The 20048-nt window shown below is 32.0% G+C and overlaps 1 protein-coding gene across 2 annotated transcripts; it reads left to right on the forward strand.

Moving 5' to 3' along the window:
- Positions 1–12236: 12236 nt before the first annotated feature.
- Positions 12237–17136, forward strand: LOC143055950 (uncharacterized). Of its 2 annotated transcripts, none has more exons than XM_076229008.1 (5): positions 12237–12368; positions 12617–13210; positions 14005–14041; positions 15900–16022; positions 16133–17136. In XM_076229008.1, the coding sequence occupies exons 2-5, from the start codon at positions 12689–12691 to the stop codon at positions 16546–16548; spliced, it is 1098 nt and encodes a 365-aa protein (XP_076085123.1). In that variant the 5' UTR covers positions 12237–12368; positions 12617–12688; the 3' UTR covers positions 16549–17136. The 2 variants fall into 2 exon arrangements, with proteins under 2 accessions (XP_076085123.1, XP_076085122.1); XM_076229007.1 differs by having other exon boundaries at positions 12368–12506.
- Positions 17137–20048: the final 2912 nt, after the last annotated feature.

The following is a 20048-nucleotide window of genomic DNA, read 5'->3' on the forward strand; positions in this document are numbered from 1 at the left end:
TTTAGCGTCCACTTTTTTTTAATATGTGAACATAAAATAAATGTAGCTAGTGTGAGATCAATAAAAGCAGCAAACAAAAAAGAATATAAAAAAATGCAGCCGACAGTAAATTGCAGATATACACAAATATGCCACTAAAGAGAAACACAATGCAAAAATGTACATGCAAGTATCTACGCGTATAAAGAAGGCGATGCGACACAACAAAAGTGAAATATCACATAAATAGAATCAGACGGCCATTGTTTTGCCGTCAGAGCGTATTATGAAAGACTATGAAGAAAAAAGAAAAAAAAAATATCAAAGAAAAGTTACTAATTAGTAACCCCTAAATATTATGCAAAATTACAAAGAGAATGAAATGTGCAAATGTCAAGTTAACATCTACAGTCAAAAGTAAAAGGCTGAAACTTTGAAACACAAAACAACAAAATTTAAAGACAGAAACATAAAGATAAAAAAGTTTCAAAGTTTTATTGCTCCATTGAAGGCTGCATGCGTTCAAAGGATTTACTGGAGTTATGCCTCGATCAGTAACGCTTTACACTAAACATTAGAAGTCAGGGATGTAAAACTGCGTATATAGATAAAAAGATGTGGTATGAGTGCCAATGAGACAACTCTCCATCCAAGTCACAATAAGTTAAAAGTTAATCATGTTGTAGAACGATAATCGACAAGTGACGGAACGATAGAGAGCAATAAGAAACCTGATAAAAAAAAACCAGGAAATAACCATCACTATGATATAGAATCTATCTTCATATTTTTATGTACAAAGATTACGCATTTATTAGTGAGTTATGTCATACTTATACAAACATTATTCTGATATATTTGAATGAATAAGTATCAAAACTGGATTTTGTATCCAAGAAGTGTAATAATAAATATTGAATATTAATCAAATTGTTAATAAAATGTGAAAGAATCTTTTCATTCTGTGACCCAATTTAAGGAATACAGAACTTGTTTTCCTATGCTTATGTAATGTTCGAATTACTCGCAAAATGGTAAGAATAAATAATCCAGCGTATACATTTATACGACTACTAAGATAGTACAACGTTGTTGCAAATGACTCCTAACGTCAATGGCAACCATCCTCCATAGAAAAATACAGTCTCAAAACACATTCACCAAAAAATCAAATTAAAAAAAAAAATCCAAAAATACGAAGGATCCATATGCGCAGCTCGCAAAAGGTAGTTTTTAAAGTATTTACTCTACCGGTATAGAAATCAAGCTTTTGTAAGCAACAGCTGCAATATGTAATAACAAATTAACCAGACTGCGGACAAAAGTTACATGAAGAATTGTGTCAAATTTGTTTCTATTGACCTAGTCGATTATTTAAGATAATTTCTATTACAAATGCACAATGCTGCTCCAAAGCTGAGTTAAATCATTTTCTTCTTTGATGAAAAATTGAAAGTTACATTTTTTTTAATTGATCATATTTAATTCAATATATAACAATTAAGGATGTGGTCCTATAATATAAGACTTCGATGGTTCTATATCATTTACATTTAACGTTTTTTATTTGATATTTTGTTTTTACCATCAATGTTGAACCTTGTTGAATGTAAATGATATGATATGTAGGTGAAAGAGGAGCTCGGACATATGAAAATAATTCTTAGGCCTAACCTGACTAGATCATGTCAGTGTCTCTTTTATAACTAATGACTTCATAATTATACGTAGTATCATATGTAATAATAAATTTTGAAAGTGATATTTCAAGCTATAATTTTTTTGAATTGAGTTGTGTTTTTTTTGTTTTTTTTTTTAAATAATAACTATTTTACATTTTTTCTTAACAAATTCACCTTCAAATAGATTCAAATGATAATTATAACCCATAATGTTCAGTAGTTTAGGCAATTATGTAAGTTGTATAATGTTCAAAGAGAGTTTTCATTTGTAAGACATAATACATATCTCCTACAGAGATTTGATATCTCAAAACTTGAAGACCTAGTTAATTCACTATAATCAATGCCATGAAGATGGCATGCTGTCTGAAAGAACGATATTATATAATACTAATACTTATATAATCAGTAAACGATCAATGGGTGCAATAATGTTTTGGTTGGCATAAATTGAAAGGTATCCTTACAGATATGTTTTGCCTTTTGTAAAAATTAAGTTAATAATTAAAATTTGATATTATTTAATTTGTACAATAGACAATAACAAAAAAGAACTTTGAAGCGTTTGACTGTTAAATAGAACATTAAATTTCTTTTTATTTGCAAACAACCTTTTTTAATATATAAAAGAAATAAAAAATAGTAAATCTTTTGTTACCTCTTTTACAAAAAGAAAATCATTGTTCAACAGCAAATATACTGATAATCTTTGTTTTTACATAAAAAAAAAAATCAAAACAAAATATTACACGCTATATTTAATGTAAAAAGTGATCTTACATCTGTGTTATACTTTGTTATATAACATTTATCTTCATCCTAGAGTTTTGACACACAAAATAGATTTCCTTTTTTGTATGGTTATTTTTCTTTTTTCTAGTGCTATTTTGTAGAATGCTTTATATAGATAAAAGAAAATCATCAAAAATAAAGAAAAAAACGGAACGCAAAGGAAATTTGAAACGGAAAGTCCCTCATCAAATGGCAAAATCAAATGGCAAAATCAAAAGCCCAAACACACCAAACAACCGTTATATTTCTGACTTGGTAAAGTCGTTTCCCTATGCAGAAAATGATGGCTTGAAAGAACTGGTTGGATATGCGCTTGCTTAAATGAAATATCACGTTTCACTCAGCGCTTGTTTGAATGAAGTATCATATTTCACTCAGCGCTTGTTTGAATGAAGTATGATATTTCACTCAGCGCTTGTTTGAATGAAGTATCATATTTCACTCGGCACTTGTTTGAATGAAGTATCATATTTCACTCAGCGCGTTATGTTAGATTTATTTCAAAATGAAAAAGTATAGGAACGGATTAAATGATTTGTTAGATTTAGTAAATATAGAGATGTAATTGAAAGTGATTCCACATTCAAATGTGCAGGATGAAATTGTTTACAAAGCAAACATATATACATACTAGATTTAACATTGAATTTCTCATTTTTATTGTTTCACATTTTGTCATGCAAAGGCCTTTTATAGTTTACTAAACGGTAATGGGTTTGCTCATTATAACAGGCCGTTGTGCGTTCTATAGTTGTTTGCACCCTTGCACTTTTACAAGTTACTAAACGGTAATAGATTTGCTCATTATCATAGGCCATCTTTTGCCCTTTTAGTTGTTTGCATCCTTGCTTCTTTGTCGTTGATAGCTAATTTTCTTTATGACAATCATAGATATCTCCTTCATGCATGTTATCGATGAAGGATATCTTTTATGCGTAAAATGTATTGATACTTATATTTACTGTTTTGTTTTAAACATTAGTCTTGTTAAGGACACAATTTTATGTGTAAATATCTAATATTTTTTTTTTTTTATCGTCCTGAATATGCATGAAATATTTGCCACTGGACGTAAAGAAACCAACAATTAATCAATATAATATTTTTTTATTGTGAACAGAAATCTATATCGTAGAGGTCTATGTTGTCATCTAAGAATCCGTTGGTAATTTTATCCTTTTCGCTAAAAAGTAAATAAAAGTCAGAATGGAAATGGGGTATGTGCTAAAGAGACACAAATCCGACAAAAGAACAGAAACCATCCAAAGACATATTAACGCAAGTGAACATACACTGAACGAATAAATTTGATCTATGAGTAGATATAGAAAGATGTGGTGTGAGTGCCAATGAGACAACTCTCCATCCAAATAACAATTTTAAAAAAGTAGGAATGTTTCCCCCCAAAAAAGAAGAATAAAATACTTTAAATTCATGAATAGCATATTTATGACATATAATGTAGCTTTTTTAAAAACTAAACAACTGTTTAATTAAATAACCTTGCGAGAGATTTTTGATTCACTCACTGGACAGTTAGTTTCTGCAGTCAAATATGTAAGATATAAGTCACAATTTGTAAAAGTAAACCATTATAGTTCATAGTACGGTCTCCAACAGGGAGCAATGGCTCACACCAAACAGCAAGCTATAGAGGACAATAAAAAATTACTCTAGTGTGAAACCAACGTTCTAATCTACTAGTATGTAAAAAACGAAAAACACTTATGAACCACATCAAAAACATTCAGTTTGTGACTTAGGACATGCGCAAACAAATGCAGCAGGTTCAAACGTGAAAAAGGTACCAACCTTCACTCTTACCTGAAACAAAAATGTAACATCACAACATAGAAAGGCACACTATAAAATACCAAAAACGTCCAGTAGCAAATATTTCATGCATATTCAGGACGAAAATACCAATTGAAAAGGCTTAACTAAATCAAAAGTCATATTAATACACGTGAACATAAACTTCACAAATTTATTTGATATATGACACATTGTATATACAAAATCATTAAAATAAGGAAGGATATGCATGTTGAATATGATTTCTGACTGCATGCACGTTGCATTTGACTGATTAGCTGTTGCATGTTTAACGTTCAGTTTAAATAAAGTATTTTTTGCATATTCATGACCAGAAACTGTAAAAGATATGTTCTTTATGATATCCTGCAAAACCCAGATATCTAGAGCCCAACAACAGATACCTTCGTGATATTTTGCAAGAGTTTTTAAACGTGCAAAGCCCGTGGCACTAATCCTAGTCATCCTACGGAAGTACAAAAATGTAACGAAATAAGTAGTCCCTATTTCGACCTAACGCGATAGCGCTTTTATACATCACAAACACAACATCAGATGTCAACATTATCAAACTTACGGTTTTACTGTTCGACATTGAAATCCATGGTTACCCATATTTCTGTAACAACCTGGGGGTTTGTTGGATTAGACATATAGAACCTATCAGACTACACGCGTTGTAATATGAGATGAGATGAGTATCTCGACGTCCCAAAAACAGATCACATTTGATTGAGTGATATAAACAACAAAACAGAAAGAAATAAAATCCATGATATTGTCTTCATTATATCATTATTATAACTATTGTTTGTGTGCATTTGAAGTGTACTCGAAATTGGACGTATTTCTTTTAAGTTGACACAAACTTAAAGGATATGTTTAGGTTTCGGTTCAATTTAAAGGTTACTATGTCTAGGATAACCAGGTGAAGATAATATACTTGTTATTAAACATATAATAACTGTGCAAGTCATACTTGTTTTTAGTTTTAGATTTACGAAAAGTGATATAATCCGTTCAAATGATATGTCACTTAATATTGTTGAAGGCTATACCAATTATTTATTTACATCTTTCCTTTGGTCTATATATTATAATAGTTGTATCACTGGCAATCACTTCAGATCTTCAGATCTTCGTATTGGTATATTGTATTATGTTCTCCTATGAAAATACAATCAACAGTTCAAAACCTTTGTCCATTCATTTAGTTTAACGAGTTTAAAAATTATCATGATTTCTCTCGCAAATTTCACTCTCAGTTATTTTCCTCTCCTTGAATACTTCGATCGCTTTTCCCATTATGAGTTCTGTTGCTCCGGAAGTTTTACATGTATTAGGTTTATAAATAAAATAATGTGCATATATTGGATTTAAAATAACCTTCTTCATTACTTTAGTCACCAACCATTCAGTTTTGTTTTTGGGAAATGAGGTGAGAGCATGTTTATTTGACATGGTTCCAAAAAAGTTCAATCAGCTTTAGACACCCAAATGCACATGTACACAATTATTTGACGCTCCCTAGTTTTCTAACCCCTAAAAAGCGTTAATCAAACTTAGCATGATTAATCCTCACTACTAAGAGCTTTGTTAGTTTTAAAGAAGAAAATATCACATTCAAAGTCATTGTTAAAAAACTGTGCAATAAAATTGAGTTACTTTTGCTAAAAAAAGGTAAACCTGGCACAATAAAATTAACGGTACCAATTTTCTTGCACCAGATGCGCATTTCGTGCATGCGTGTGCCTATGTACAAACATTGTTTCGGGTGCATTCATTTACAATTTCTGCTACTTGATGATGTAACCTATGTTTTAAACTTTTTGGAATTATGGGTCCTCGATGCTCTTCAACTTTGTACTTGTTAAGCTTTATAACTATTTTGATATGAGCGTCCCTGATGAGTCTTATGTAGACGAAAGGCGCGTCTGACGTATTTTAAAAACTATAATCCTGGTACCTTTGATAACTGTTTACACCATTGGGTCGATGCCACTGCTGGCGGAGTTTCGTCCCCGAGGGTATCATAGGCCTCTACTAGTAGTCGGCACTGTGGTGTTGACATGAATATCAATTACATGTCGTTCTTGTTTTTTATAAATTTCCTGTAACAAAACTTTGAATTTTCCGTAAAACTAAGGATTTTCTTATCCCAGGAATAGATTACCTTAGCCGTATTGGGCGCAACTTTTTGGAATTGTGGGTCATCAATGCTCTTGCACTTGTTAGGCTTTATAACTATTTTGATATGAGCGGCACTGATGAGTCTTATGTAGACGAAACATGCGTCTGGCGTATTAAATTATAATTCTGGTACCTTTAATAACTAATTAAATTAAAAAAATAAAGCCAACAGTATTTTACCGCTGTCTAGAAGTCAAATCGATTGAGAGAAAACAAATCCGGGTTACAAAATAAAACCGAGGGTAACTCATCAATTATCAGAGCTTTAAGAGTGGAAATCAACTATCATATTCCTTACTTGGTACAGTTTCCTTGTGTAGAAAATGGTTGTTTTAACCTGGTCTCATATCAGCCATGCACCGACATTTTACATTTAAGTCAGAGGCTTTTTTCTCTCACTCGATAAAACAAAGACGCACTCGTACCAACACGGACTGCTCTCGAAAACAAAACCATATAAAACGGAATAGTATTAGTATTTTCATGTCTTAATTGTTTACATTTTATTTCATATCCATTCGAAAAAACTTTGTCATACTATAAAGAAAGACCGATCAAAACACTCCAAACAAAAAAAAAAACAATCCGATCGGACACTAAACAAGTGTCTGTGTCGTTACTCGCAGTCTTAGACTTAGATACAAAAGTAATCGTCTAATCTGTGATTTTACCGATTATGTCCTAATTTCAATTTCTGATTGTGACATTTAGTTTGAAGGTGATTTGCATGGCGGATGATAGCAACAGTTTCTCAAATGATTTTTTTTTTAGTTATTAAGATTAAGCCACGGATCGAACGATTTTTTGTCGTGGAATATCTATAAAATAGTTGTCGTGTAAAATGTCAAAAAAATATTCCGAGTGGTCACATCAGCTACGACATGACCACGATGGGTACTTATACACGTCAGAAATAAATTGTAAAACAGTCGTGGGCTTGTCGCAAGTCGGTCGTGCGACAGTTGTACGACAATCATGAGTTGTTTGGGGCTGTTTTTCAGGTTTTCGTGTCATGAGATGCACGTGTCACTGTCGTATTACTGTATTACAACTGTCATACAACTGCAGTCATGGGTCACTCGTGCGTTTGACTCCGGGGCTACTAGACCTTTTCAACAACTCTCGACACCGACTAATGCCAACGACAGTTTACAGGTAAAACGGAGGGGTCGTCCCAAAAACAAAAAAAACGTCTGATCATCATTACGATACATAAATTCGGTTTGGTGGTTATAAATAGCTACAGAAGATATAAAAAAAATTATTCCATATTTATAAACTTTTAGTAGGGTTTTCTATAAGAATTGGATTTTGAATAAATAAGCATATTCACATGCAAAAAAAAGGATATTCACCGCGCAAAACGTCGCGTACTTTTTCGTGTACAATTTTGGTTAAAAAAACGTTTGATTTACAATTGCTTTTGGTAAATATTTTCTATTACATTCATTTCTTATGGAATATGGAATAAAACATTTACTATCTTTTGTTTCGGTAAATTTGTGGTTTTATTGACTTTTGAAAAACTGATCTTCACTGAGGCGAACGGCCGAAAACGGCCTCAGGGAAGATCAGTTTTTCAAAAGTCAATAAAACCACACATTTACCTCATCAAAAGACAGTAATTGTATAATATCTCTATCATACAATATTCTTATTACATGTATTTACACGACATTTCACGTTGAATTGATTAAAACATTACTGCGATCATTCCACATCCTGATCAGCTTTCTCTTTAACTTTATGATTATGCCTCATGCCAATAAGAATAAATGTATAAATATTCATTATCACTGAACTAGTATATATTTGTTTAGGGGCCAGCTGAAGGACGCCTCCGGATGCGGGAATTTCTCGCTACATTGAAGACCTGTTGGTGACCTTCAGCTGTTGTTTTTTTCTATGGTCGGGTTGTTGTCTCTTTGACACATTCCCCAATTCCATTCTCAATTCTATTTGAAAAGTTTTTCTAAAAATTTTCTGAGAATTTCTGAAACATTATTACTGCACTGCCTGTCCGTCTGTTATAACTCTTGTAAACACGGTCGAGTTTTTTTTTAAACCATCTAAACCTTACCTGATGTACATATTCAATTTTGGGAGGGGTAAAACATATTGATTTCAAAGGTCGAAGGAAAAACCAAGATACCTTGTTGAAGTTGGTGTATTTCCTTCTTGAATAAGGGGAAATGTATCAACATTTTATAAGCAGCGAATGGAATTTATAATTCAACATATTAGTTATTATAGAGCGTGTTCCGAAAAAAGTACATCATTGTAACAAGATGTCAAAATATAATATCAAACTTATAATAATTCACAATATTAGATACCTTTCACCAACTTTGTAAGTGTAACATGTAGTAATTGTTTTTAAAGATTCAAAAGTACTTTCGATCTGTGCACATAAACGACCAATATAGATAACGTTTTTATCCAAATAAACCTAGGCGGAGGGTTATTGAGGGCAAACTTCTGAATTTGTTTGCCTCTCAATATAAAAACAGTTAAATCGTCCCCTTTAATCATTCTTGTATGCACTAAGATTTATGAAAGTCTTACGATAGTAGAACACTGCAAAGAAGATAATATTACTTTCAGTGTATATATTTAACATCGAAGATTTAAACAAAAAATAAAGTGCATTAAATAAAAAAATATGTCAAATGAAAAGAAATATATTAATGTTGATTCTAAACATATAGACTTCCTTTTTGTAAGTTTTAAAGATTTGTTTGAAAATATCAGAATTGAAATGTAATATCATTCACGTTTAGGACAAATACATCTTACGTTTTTTTTACCAAAATTATACACGTAAAAGCACGCGACGTTTTGCGCGGTGAATATCCTTTTTCCGCAGGTGAATATGCTTATTTATTCAAAATCCCATTCATATAGAAAACCCTACTAATATTTTATCAATATGGAATAATATACAATTACTGTCTTTTGGTGAGGTAAATGTGTGGTTTTATTGACTTTTGAAAAACTGATATTCACTGAGGCCAACGGCCGAAGTGAATATCAGTTTTTCAAAAGTCAATAAAACCACATATTTACCGAAACAAAAGACAGTAAATGTTTTATTCCATATTCCGAGAGAAATTAATGTAATGGAAAATATTAACCAAAACCAATTGTACATCAAACGTTTTTTACCAAAATTATACACGTAAAAGCACGCGACGTTTTGCGCGGTGAATATCCTTTTTCCGCAGGTGAATATGCTTATTTATTCAAAATCCCATTCATATAGAAAAACCTACTAATATTTTATCAATATGGAATAAACTATAATATAGGCTTTTAGAGAGACAAATTTCAATGATATTGTGAAAACATTCATAAAGAAGTTATACTAATATATTTGAAACACATCATAAATGTGTTTGGTACCATAGAAATACAAAACAAACGTATAGCAAAAATACGGAACTACCAGGCAAATCCAAAAAGAGAAAGTCTGTAAATACTGAAAAAATCAAACGCTATTAATATTTTTGACTTGGCACCAGCATTTTCCGAACAGAGGGTTTAACCTGGTTTTCTAGCAAAACCTCCCACCTTTGTCACAGCTCTTTATAGTTCCTTATTATTCATATAATGGGGTGAGTAACCCAAACAGACCACAGAAAACAGAAAACAGAGGTTAATGTAATAATAATTTGGATCCGGTGTTATATAGTCATTCTTCCCCCATGCCAGTTTTTCCCCCTAAGGAAAGACTAGCATGAGCCAATCTTTCCCCCGGGGAAATTTTGGATCATTGTCATTCTTCCCCTGCGGAAAGTTGACAATACGTATACATATAGTAACTGTTCCACCATGCCAATCTTTCCCCCATCATAGATTTCACTATGCTTATATAGAGTCTGGAAATTAAACCGAACAGTGTTAGAATTAGATTTATTCATAAATATACAAATTTGTTGTTCATTTACATTTACACAAATCTGTCTACAGGTTTATCAGTCTGTCTATGAGTCAACAAGTCTATCTTTCTGTTCAACAGTCTTTCTATGTGTCCCCTAGTCTTTTAACATTTTTAAATGACTGTCTATATGTCCGCATGCAAGGAAAAAACTACTGACTGACCAGAAGTGGTTAAAGTAATAGTATTTATTTGAATGATACCAAGGGTCCACGAAAGAGAACGGATGTGATCAGAATGTGCTTCGTGTGAATAAATATATAACATGTATATAGATATAGGAAGATGTGATATGAGTGACAATGAGACAACTCTCCATCCAAATAACAATTTATAAAAGTAAACCATAATAGGCCTTCAACACGGAGTCTTGGTTCACATCGAACAACAAGCTATAAAGGGCCCCAAAATCACTAGTGTAAAACCATTCAAACGGGAAAACCAAATGTCTAAGTTATATAAAAAAAAACGAGAAACGAGAAACACGTATAAATTACATAAACAAACGACAACTACTGTTCATAAGATTTCTGACTTAGGACAGGTGCAAACATTTGCAGCGGGGTTAAACGTTTTAATGTTACAAAACTTTCTCCCTTTTTTCTGAAACAATAGTATAACATCACAACATAGAAAAACACATATAAATACATATCAAAATGTATATTCACACGATGAAGCTTTGGTAACTATAAGCTTAAAAAAGTAACTATCATTTAAAAAATCTTATCGTGACGTCGCTGACGTTATATTACTAGGCGGAAAATTTAGCTTAGCATGCTACTTACGGGGGAAAAATTGGCCTAATCCTAGTTTTCCCCTTATAACGCTGAGGGGGAAAAGTGGGATCATGCCAATATTTCCGGGGGGAAATATTGGATCGATCCAGTATTTCCCCCCGGAAATTTTGGCATGGGGGAAGAATGGCTATAGGACACCGGCAGCAAAAACTTTGTAAACATACATCACAAACATTCACTGCAACTGACTTAAAAATTCATAGAAACATACACATTAACACCTATTAACAGTGGACACTATAATATCATAACAATGATGTTTCAAATTATTTTTTTTCAAATATATATGCAAGTATGTTGCATGGAAAATGATGTAAAAAACTGTAAAAATATTGGTTAACATCTTAAAAGAAAAACGCACTGCTTTAAGAATTTAATCACCAGGGGCAATAAGGGAAAAGTAACACACAGACACAGATCTTTCTAAATAATATTGTGAAACCCCCCGAAAGTGTACCTACCAATAACAACAAGATGGTTGCAACTAGTGGAGCAGGCTCTTCTTCTTTCGTAATTTCTAAATAAGATGTTTTTAGCTATCCGGAAGAACGACTTGCTGCCAAACAGGTTTTACGTAGAATACGTTCCAATTTCGTGGAATTAAATTGAAACTTCCTTGTTTAAATAGTAGACAGTTTTTACACATACAAATATATATCAATAAGATATGATTCTTATGAGCCCAAATTAAAAGCCTGTTTTGTTTATGTCTTAATTATGTAAATGAAGGTATTACGTAGGTCTATATTAGAATAATCATAGTCAATTTTAACAGTTAAATTAAATATGTAATATCATTGAGATGATAAGATGAAAAAGAAAAGTTTTAAAACAGATTCACAATGACGGAATATATATTTAAGTTCTATAAACAAAAGTAAATTTCTTTGCGCTCAGATTCCTTTTGCAAATAAAAGTGATCGTTGCATTTAAAGTAGATATAGATAGTACTTTAAAAAAGCTTATACTATTGTCATAATACTTATAAAAGTTAAAAAGGGTTATTTATTATTCAGATAAAATGCAAATACAAGTATCTTTTTATGTAATGCTAGATAACATTGAATTTGAAATGGTATAATTAAATGTTTTAAAGAACCTATCGACATTTATATTCATGTTATTGAAAATTACCCCGGTATAGTACTGGTCTACTGAACAAGGAAGTACACAGTATGTAGTAACCTAACCATGCAAAAGACACTATCGTATACTTTAATAGTATTAAGTGTTTTATACTCTTGATTACTTGCTACCAAAATGAACGGGAGACCACAGAATAATTCACCAGACTTTGTTTCAGATTTTATGGTACATTTCTAATAAGGATTCAATTAATAAACGAGTTATTCAATTACTAATTATTTTTGTTTTATTTCTAAACACGTTGTTAACGTTATTATTCATTTTTCTCTCCACAGAATGAAATCGGAGACAGACCAACATCATACTCCAATGCGATCCAAAATGCATCACTTGACGTTTGTAACAAAATGGTCAACGGAAACCAAGTCTTCAGTCGCCCTAAGCCGGACGATGCATGCAGTGCTTATGCAGTATCAATAACACACCAACCTAACTCTATTGAGGATAACACAGAGTGTAATAAATATCATGAAATTAGACAATGTACGAGAGGTGCAAACAGTGACATGCATAGAAATTGTAGTACAACAAGCAGTAGCAGTTTACTGTCGGGATCAAAACAGGACAAATGTCAAAACAAACGTTGTATTATTGCGATTATATGCGTGAATGTTACAATTGTTGTGATTGCGTTTTCTCTGATAATCATTCAATTTGTAATGTTAACTAAATTACAGGATGAGTTGGAGGCTGAGAAAACAGAAAGAAAAGACAAATCAAACACGTTATGTTTACCGTGCAATGATTTAATTCTTGGTCCATTAGAACATGATAATGAAAATATTAAACTGCTAGACAGTAAAGAGGAGGATGGAATTCAAGTCTGTTGTGCTAAAGGATCTAATCAAACGTCGATTCTAATGGATTTGGTAACTATACATTGATATATTTTATTGAGAGCTGTTAATAAAAAGTTAAAATTTCAAAAAATTTCACTCACATGAAGATCCATATGAAACTTGCTATACTCTTTCTTTTAATTCGAATTATGCATTTTTTATTTGATACATTAGATTTTTTTAAGTCGATTTATGAGAATGAAAACATGGGGAAACTGTTGTTGCCTTACTTAACAGGAATACAGGATAATGACCATAGATTTATATAGTAAGATCTAATTAGTATGAAATTCAAAACAGTGTAGCTGTGGCCATTGATTGACCCATCAAAATCATCCATTGACTGGAACAATTTACGTGAACGTTTGTCTGTAACAACCACTGTTCATGACGTACCTACGATAGACATTTAAACTGTGGGGTCAACAAAGGTTTCTTAACGCCTTTAATTATAAAATAATTCGAAAAATTAATCAGGAATAACCTTTGTGTTTTGATTTATATAATTGATATAAATCACAATATCGTGTTATTTCTGATTAATTTTTCGAATTACTTTATTTAGGTGTTGAGAACCTTTGGTGACCCCATAGTTTAAGTGTTTTTAAAAAGTACATAGTGAGCATTGGTCGTTACATACAAACGTTCACCTAAATTGTCCCAGTCAATGAATGATTTTAATGTGTCAACCAATGGCCACAGCTACACTGTTTTGAATTTCATACTATATAAATCCTTGATAACGGCACATACATCAAGTATACCTTATAGGTATAACATTATATATAAATGTCTTTTTATATTTTACTTTTCGTCTTTTGCAGTTATTTAAAAGAAGAGAAAAACTACACCACACTCAAGGTAACTACTCAATGATTAGTATACAGATATTTAGGTTTGCTATACATTAGTTTCTTTTAATACTTATCAAGTTTTTTCCCGAATGGTTCAAATTGAGAATGGAAATGGGGAATGTGTCAAAAAGACAACAACCCGACCATAAAAAAAAACAACAGCAGAAGGTCAGGAACAGGTCTTCAATGTAGCGAGAAATTCTCGCACCCGGAGGGGTCCTTCAGCTGGCCCATAAATAAATATATACTAGTTGTCAAATATATACTAGTTGATTGCTTTTAATAATTAACGTGTGTTCTCAGATCTTTGTTCATTCTAGTCTGTTTCAATAACGATTCCTACAGTCTCCGCTACTGTGCCGTTTATACCTCAACGATATGCGATATACCTGCTGATGTCATATAGAACAAAATACTCATTATCTTCTTTATTTCAAGACTGCTAAAGGGAAACACATACCACCGAAGTATCTAGTATAACTAGACATGTTTCCTCCCTTTTTAGCTCACCTGGCCCAAAGGGCCAAGTGAGGTTTTCCCATAAATTGGCGTCCGTCTTCCGTCGTCTGTCGTCCGGCGTCGTTAACTTTTACAAAAATCTTCTCCTCTGAAACTACTTGACCAAATTAAACCAAACTTGGCCACAATCATCATTGGGGTATCTAGTTTAAAAAATGTGTCCGATGACCCGGCCAACCATCCAAGATGGCAGCCATGGCTAAAAATAGAACATAGGGGTAAAATGCAGTTTTTGGCTTATAACTCAAAAACCAAAGCATTTAGAGCAAATCTGGTACGGGAGTAAAATTGTTTATCAGGTCAAGATCAACCTTCCCTGAAATTTTCAGATGAATCGGACAACCCGTAGTTGGGTTGCTGCCCCTAAATTAGTAATTTTAAGGAAATTTTGCTGTTTTTGGTTATTATCTTGAATATTATTATAGATAGAGATAAACTGTAAACAGCAATAATGTTCAGCAAAGTAAGACTTACAAATAAGCAACATGACCGAAATGGTCTGTTGACCCCTTTATGAGTTATTGCCCTTTATAGTAAATTTTTAACCATTTCTCGTAAATCTTAGTAATCGTTTACAAAAATCTTCTTCTCTGAAACTACTGGGCCAAAATAAACCAAACTTGGCCACAATCATCTTTGGGGTATGTAGATTGAAAAATGTGTCCCGTGACCCGGCCATTCATTCAAGATGGCCGCCATGGCTTAAAATAGAACATAGGGGGTAAAATGCAGTTTTTGGCTTAAAACATAAAAAACAAAGCATTTAGAGCAAATTTGGGGTTAAATTGTTTATCAGGTCACGATTTATCTGCTCTGAAATTTTCGAATGAATCAGACATCCCAATGTTGGGTTGCTGACCCTGAATTGTTAGTTTTACGTAAATTTTGCTGTTTTTTGTTATTATCTTGAATATTATTATAGATAGAGATAAACTGTAAACAGCAATAATGTTCAGTAAAGTAAGATTTACAAATAAGTCAACATGACTGAAATGGTCAATCGACCCCCTAAGGAGTTATTGTCCTTTATAGTCAATTTTTAACAATTTTCATAAAATTTGTAAATTTTTACTAAAATTTTCCACTGAAACTACTTGGCCAAGTTCATTATAGATAGAGATAATTTTAAGCAGCAAGAATGTTCGGTAAAGTAAGATGTACAAACAAATCACCATCACCAAAACACAATTTTGTCATGAATCCATCCTCTTCCTTTGTTTAATATTCAGAAAGACCAAGGTGAGCGACACAGGCTCTTTAGAGCCTCTAGTTGTTTTATAGTGCATTTTAAATCTTTTCAAATCATTGATTTATTAAAGTGCAAGTTTTAATATTTATGTTTTTAGATATCATAGACTCAGAAACCAATAGTAAGAACAACTGTACCGGTGACACGGGTAGTAACCATGGACAAGATAATGGTAGAATAGCTGCTCATCTTTTGGCAGGAGTACAACCAATGCCAAATGGTTGGTATTTATGATATAGATTCAAAGATAACTTTATTCTGATGATACTGAAATCTCTTAAAATCTTGAAAAATTATTTTTTTTATCTAAATTACTTGTTTTTCTTTCAGGAGCACCCCCATATATAATACAAAACTGGGATGAATCTGGATCAACAGCATATTCAAGTGGGGTTCATGTGGAAAACAGTCGTATAATTGTAAACACTTCCGGTTTATATTTTGTATATAGTCAGATATTCTTCAGTAACCTTTACAAAGGGCAAACAACATCAACCACTTCACAAGCCTTGTACCACTACGTCTATCGATGGAACGTCTTTTATCCGAACGATGGAAACGAGTTGTTGCTGAAGAGTGTCCGGACACAGTGCTGGGCAGAAAACAGAGTGTACGGGGATTACACTAGTTATACTAGTGGTGTGTTTAAACTGAGCGCTGGTGATAACCTATATGTAAAGGCATCAAAACTTGATTTAATTTCAAGAGATCCTAAAGCATCATTTTTTGGCATTGCAAAGCTGTAATTCCATCCTTGATAATATGCTCTTATTAAATAAATCATATTAAAAATATATTTAACTAGAGGTATAAAACCACACGTAGTTTATATTATCGGATTTTAAAGTTCACAAAATACTTCAACTTACAATAAGTCTTAGATGACAAAAAGTAAGGACAAATTAAATTCCTGTCCAACATTTTAACATAAAATTGGTGTTAATGTAGTTCCTGCATGTTATTTTCTAGCAAGGAACTTATCTGTAAGCTCTATAGGTCTATAACTGTTGCATTATTGTAATTATCGATAAAAAGGCATTGTTCGATCATACATCACTGGTGAGTATAGGTACTGACAGGAATTGAATATCGAAAAAAAACGTGCTTTATTTTTTCTATTGTGCCAAAATAGTTGTAACTGTTGATTTTTAATAATTTGTTATAATTTTTTTGTTATTCGTTTTTTACTATATATATTTTGATAATTATAATATATTATGTAAGATTTGTCACTTTGTGTCATACAGTCTACATCTTTATGATGAAACTAATAATTGACAAAATATTTGGAATTATTATTAGATTTCATAGAAGTGAATAAAAATAAAAGAATATGTGTGCATTATTTTAACCCCTAAAAATAAAACCTAAAAAAATCGTTTATCTTGGTATTATGTAAACTTGTATGAGGAGGCTGTGATTTAGTGGTTGTCTTTGCGTCATGCGTTTTTCGTTTATTATTTTGTACATAAATTAGCTGACTTTGTGGTATGGACTATGCTCACCTTTAAAGAGAAAAGTAAAATCACAAAAATACTGAACTCCGAGGAAACTTCAAAACGGAAAGCCCCTAAGCAAATGGCAAAATCAAATGATAAAACACATCAAACGAATGGACAACTGTCATATTCCGTACTTGGTACAGACATTTTCAAATGTAGAAATTGGTGGATTTAACCTGGTGTTATAGCGCTAAACCTTTCACTTGTATGACAAAGAAGCACAAAAATCATCTATCAAATGTAACAACCATATTTATTGCTTACTTATATATAGTTATCAAAGGTAACAGGATTATGATTGTATACGCCAGACGTGCGTTTCGTCTCCATAAGACTCATCAGTGACGCTCAGATCAAAATAGTTTTAAAGCCAAACAAGTACAAAGTTGGAGAGCATTGAGGACCCACAATTCCAAAATGTTGTGCAAAATATGACTAAGGTAATCTATTCCTGGGATAAGAAAATCCTTGAGTATTCGAAACATTTAAGGTGGTATGGGTGTCTTCCTCCATCTTGGATTGTAAAAAACAGAGAACCAAAGGTCCAGATTTTCTATCAAGTTAGCAGAATTTGACGCAGGAATGCAGATATTTAATGTGAATTTTCATTTAAAAGAACCAATTTATAAGAATATAACTTATAATTATTAATATTTTTGCAAATCTTGATTATTTTGTTGTTTTTTTGTTTTTTTTTAAATAGGCATTTTACCCTTCCGGAGCACCTGAGATCACCCTAGTTTTTGGTGGGGTTCGTGTTGTTAATTCTTTAGTTTTCTATGTTGTGTCATGTATACTATTGTTTTTCTGTTTGTCTTTTTCATTTTTAGCCATGGCGTTGTTAGTTTGTTTTAGATTTACGAGTTTGACTGTCCCTTTGGTATCTTTCGTCCCTCTTTTAAGGGGAGGTAACTCTTAAACAGAACATTTTCTGAAGGATTCTACATGGAATTTTCCTATTTTGTATTGTAGCCGGAAAAAACGTACGGTGACCCTATCTTTTCTTTTGATATTCTCAAAGCATTGTCTGAAAACTATCTTTTCCTTAAGTATTTAACAATACTATCATTTTGTTTAGTTTCTAATCACAAAATGGTGTTTTTTCCTGTACAATCCATACAAAATTTGTCATTTTGTCATGTCCTGTAGCTCGAAAATATGCGCGTTGACTTATCATTTTTATTATATTTTTCAACATATATCAATAGATACTACGTTTTGGCAAAGTATGAACAAATTCTATCATTTGATTTTAGACTCCCATACCACCTTAATGTTATTTAATGATATTTCTGATCATATCTAATTTCAATAGGGATATCTTTGTGATAGAATATTAACCTCTGCACAAGGAAGTGCAATAACATTTGTATTGAAGATATTATCAATCTTTAAAATAAATTAAGTATATGTATTTTTAAACTTATATAACGACACGCGATAAAACGTATAATTATAAACCTGCCTGTTTTTTTGCTTGAGATTCAAAAGATAATTTAATTTTCTCTTATTTGTGTGGCAGTTTATTTTGCAATTGATAGGTTGAGAACAAACTTTTCAAAAAAAGAAATGATTTCACCTTCCAAATTATGAACTTTCTATTTTCATGAAACAACATTCGTGTTACTCTGTCTTACGTTTTCTAAGTTGTGTGTTTTAACTGGTTTTTTTTTAAGACATGCTGTTGTCAGTTTGTTTTGACTTATGAGTTTGAGCGTCCATTTTGGTATATTTCGCCTCTCTTCTTTTTATCTTTTTAGCTTTTATCGAATTACATTACACGGAGTGTAATACGAAACATTCGATAATTTGACTGGTTTATTCTGCACCATGAAACGATATTGTAAATTCCGTTGGCTATTCGTTTGGTCATTGATGATTTGTGAAAGTCAAAACGATCTACATTTCTTTCATGGCAAATGTATGATTTCATTCAACATATATAAAACACTCACACTTTTCACCAGAAATGCCTATTTGTTTCTAATTCATTTCATTCTAAAACGTAAAAGTTTCGTAATCTCGTATGGTAAAGTTTGTTTCTGTGTGTGTTAAATTTTAGTGTTGTGTTTCTTTTGTGGTTCTCCTCTTGTATTTGTTGTGTTTCTCTCAGTTTTGGTTTGTATCCCGGATTTTTTTTCTCTCATTCGATTTATGAATTTCGAACAAAAGATACTACTGTTGCCTTTCTTTGACAACGGAACAGTATACATATAACACCATACTAATATGTGCGAAAGACCAGATCAATGATTTACCGACTATTTATAACAACGACAATTTAATGTTTACCCAAAAAGAAAAAAGAATTGGATATTGCTTGATATCAACTCTCGTTATCTAATTTAAACAGTAATAAGAAGATATCGCCAAGTTATCAACCCCGCACTTGTTATGAAAGAAGTAAAATAACAAAAATACCGAGCTTAAGGTATATTTATAAACTGAGAGTCACTCAGCAAATGGCAAAATCAAAATTTAAAGCTAAAACACATCAACCGAATGGATGACAACTGTCATAATCCTGGCTTGGTATAGGCATTTTCCTATGTTTAAAAAAATGCTGGATCAATTCTCGTCTTATAGCTAGCTTAACCGCTCACGTGTTTGACAGCCGCATACAATTCTATTCTATTGACCACGATGTGTGAACAAAACAAAAAGACATAATAGGTAAAAATGTCAAAAATAAGAATACATCAGTCAACATTGTGTTTTAATCTTAAAAACTATATAAACCAAAA

Source organism: Mytilus galloprovincialis, chromosome 13 (assembly GCF_965363235.1).
Source record: "Mytilus galloprovincialis chromosome 13, xbMytGall1.hap1.1, whole genome shotgun sequence".
Taxonomy (NCBI): domain Eukaryota; kingdom Metazoa; phylum Mollusca; class Bivalvia; order Mytilida; family Mytilidae; genus Mytilus; species Mytilus galloprovincialis.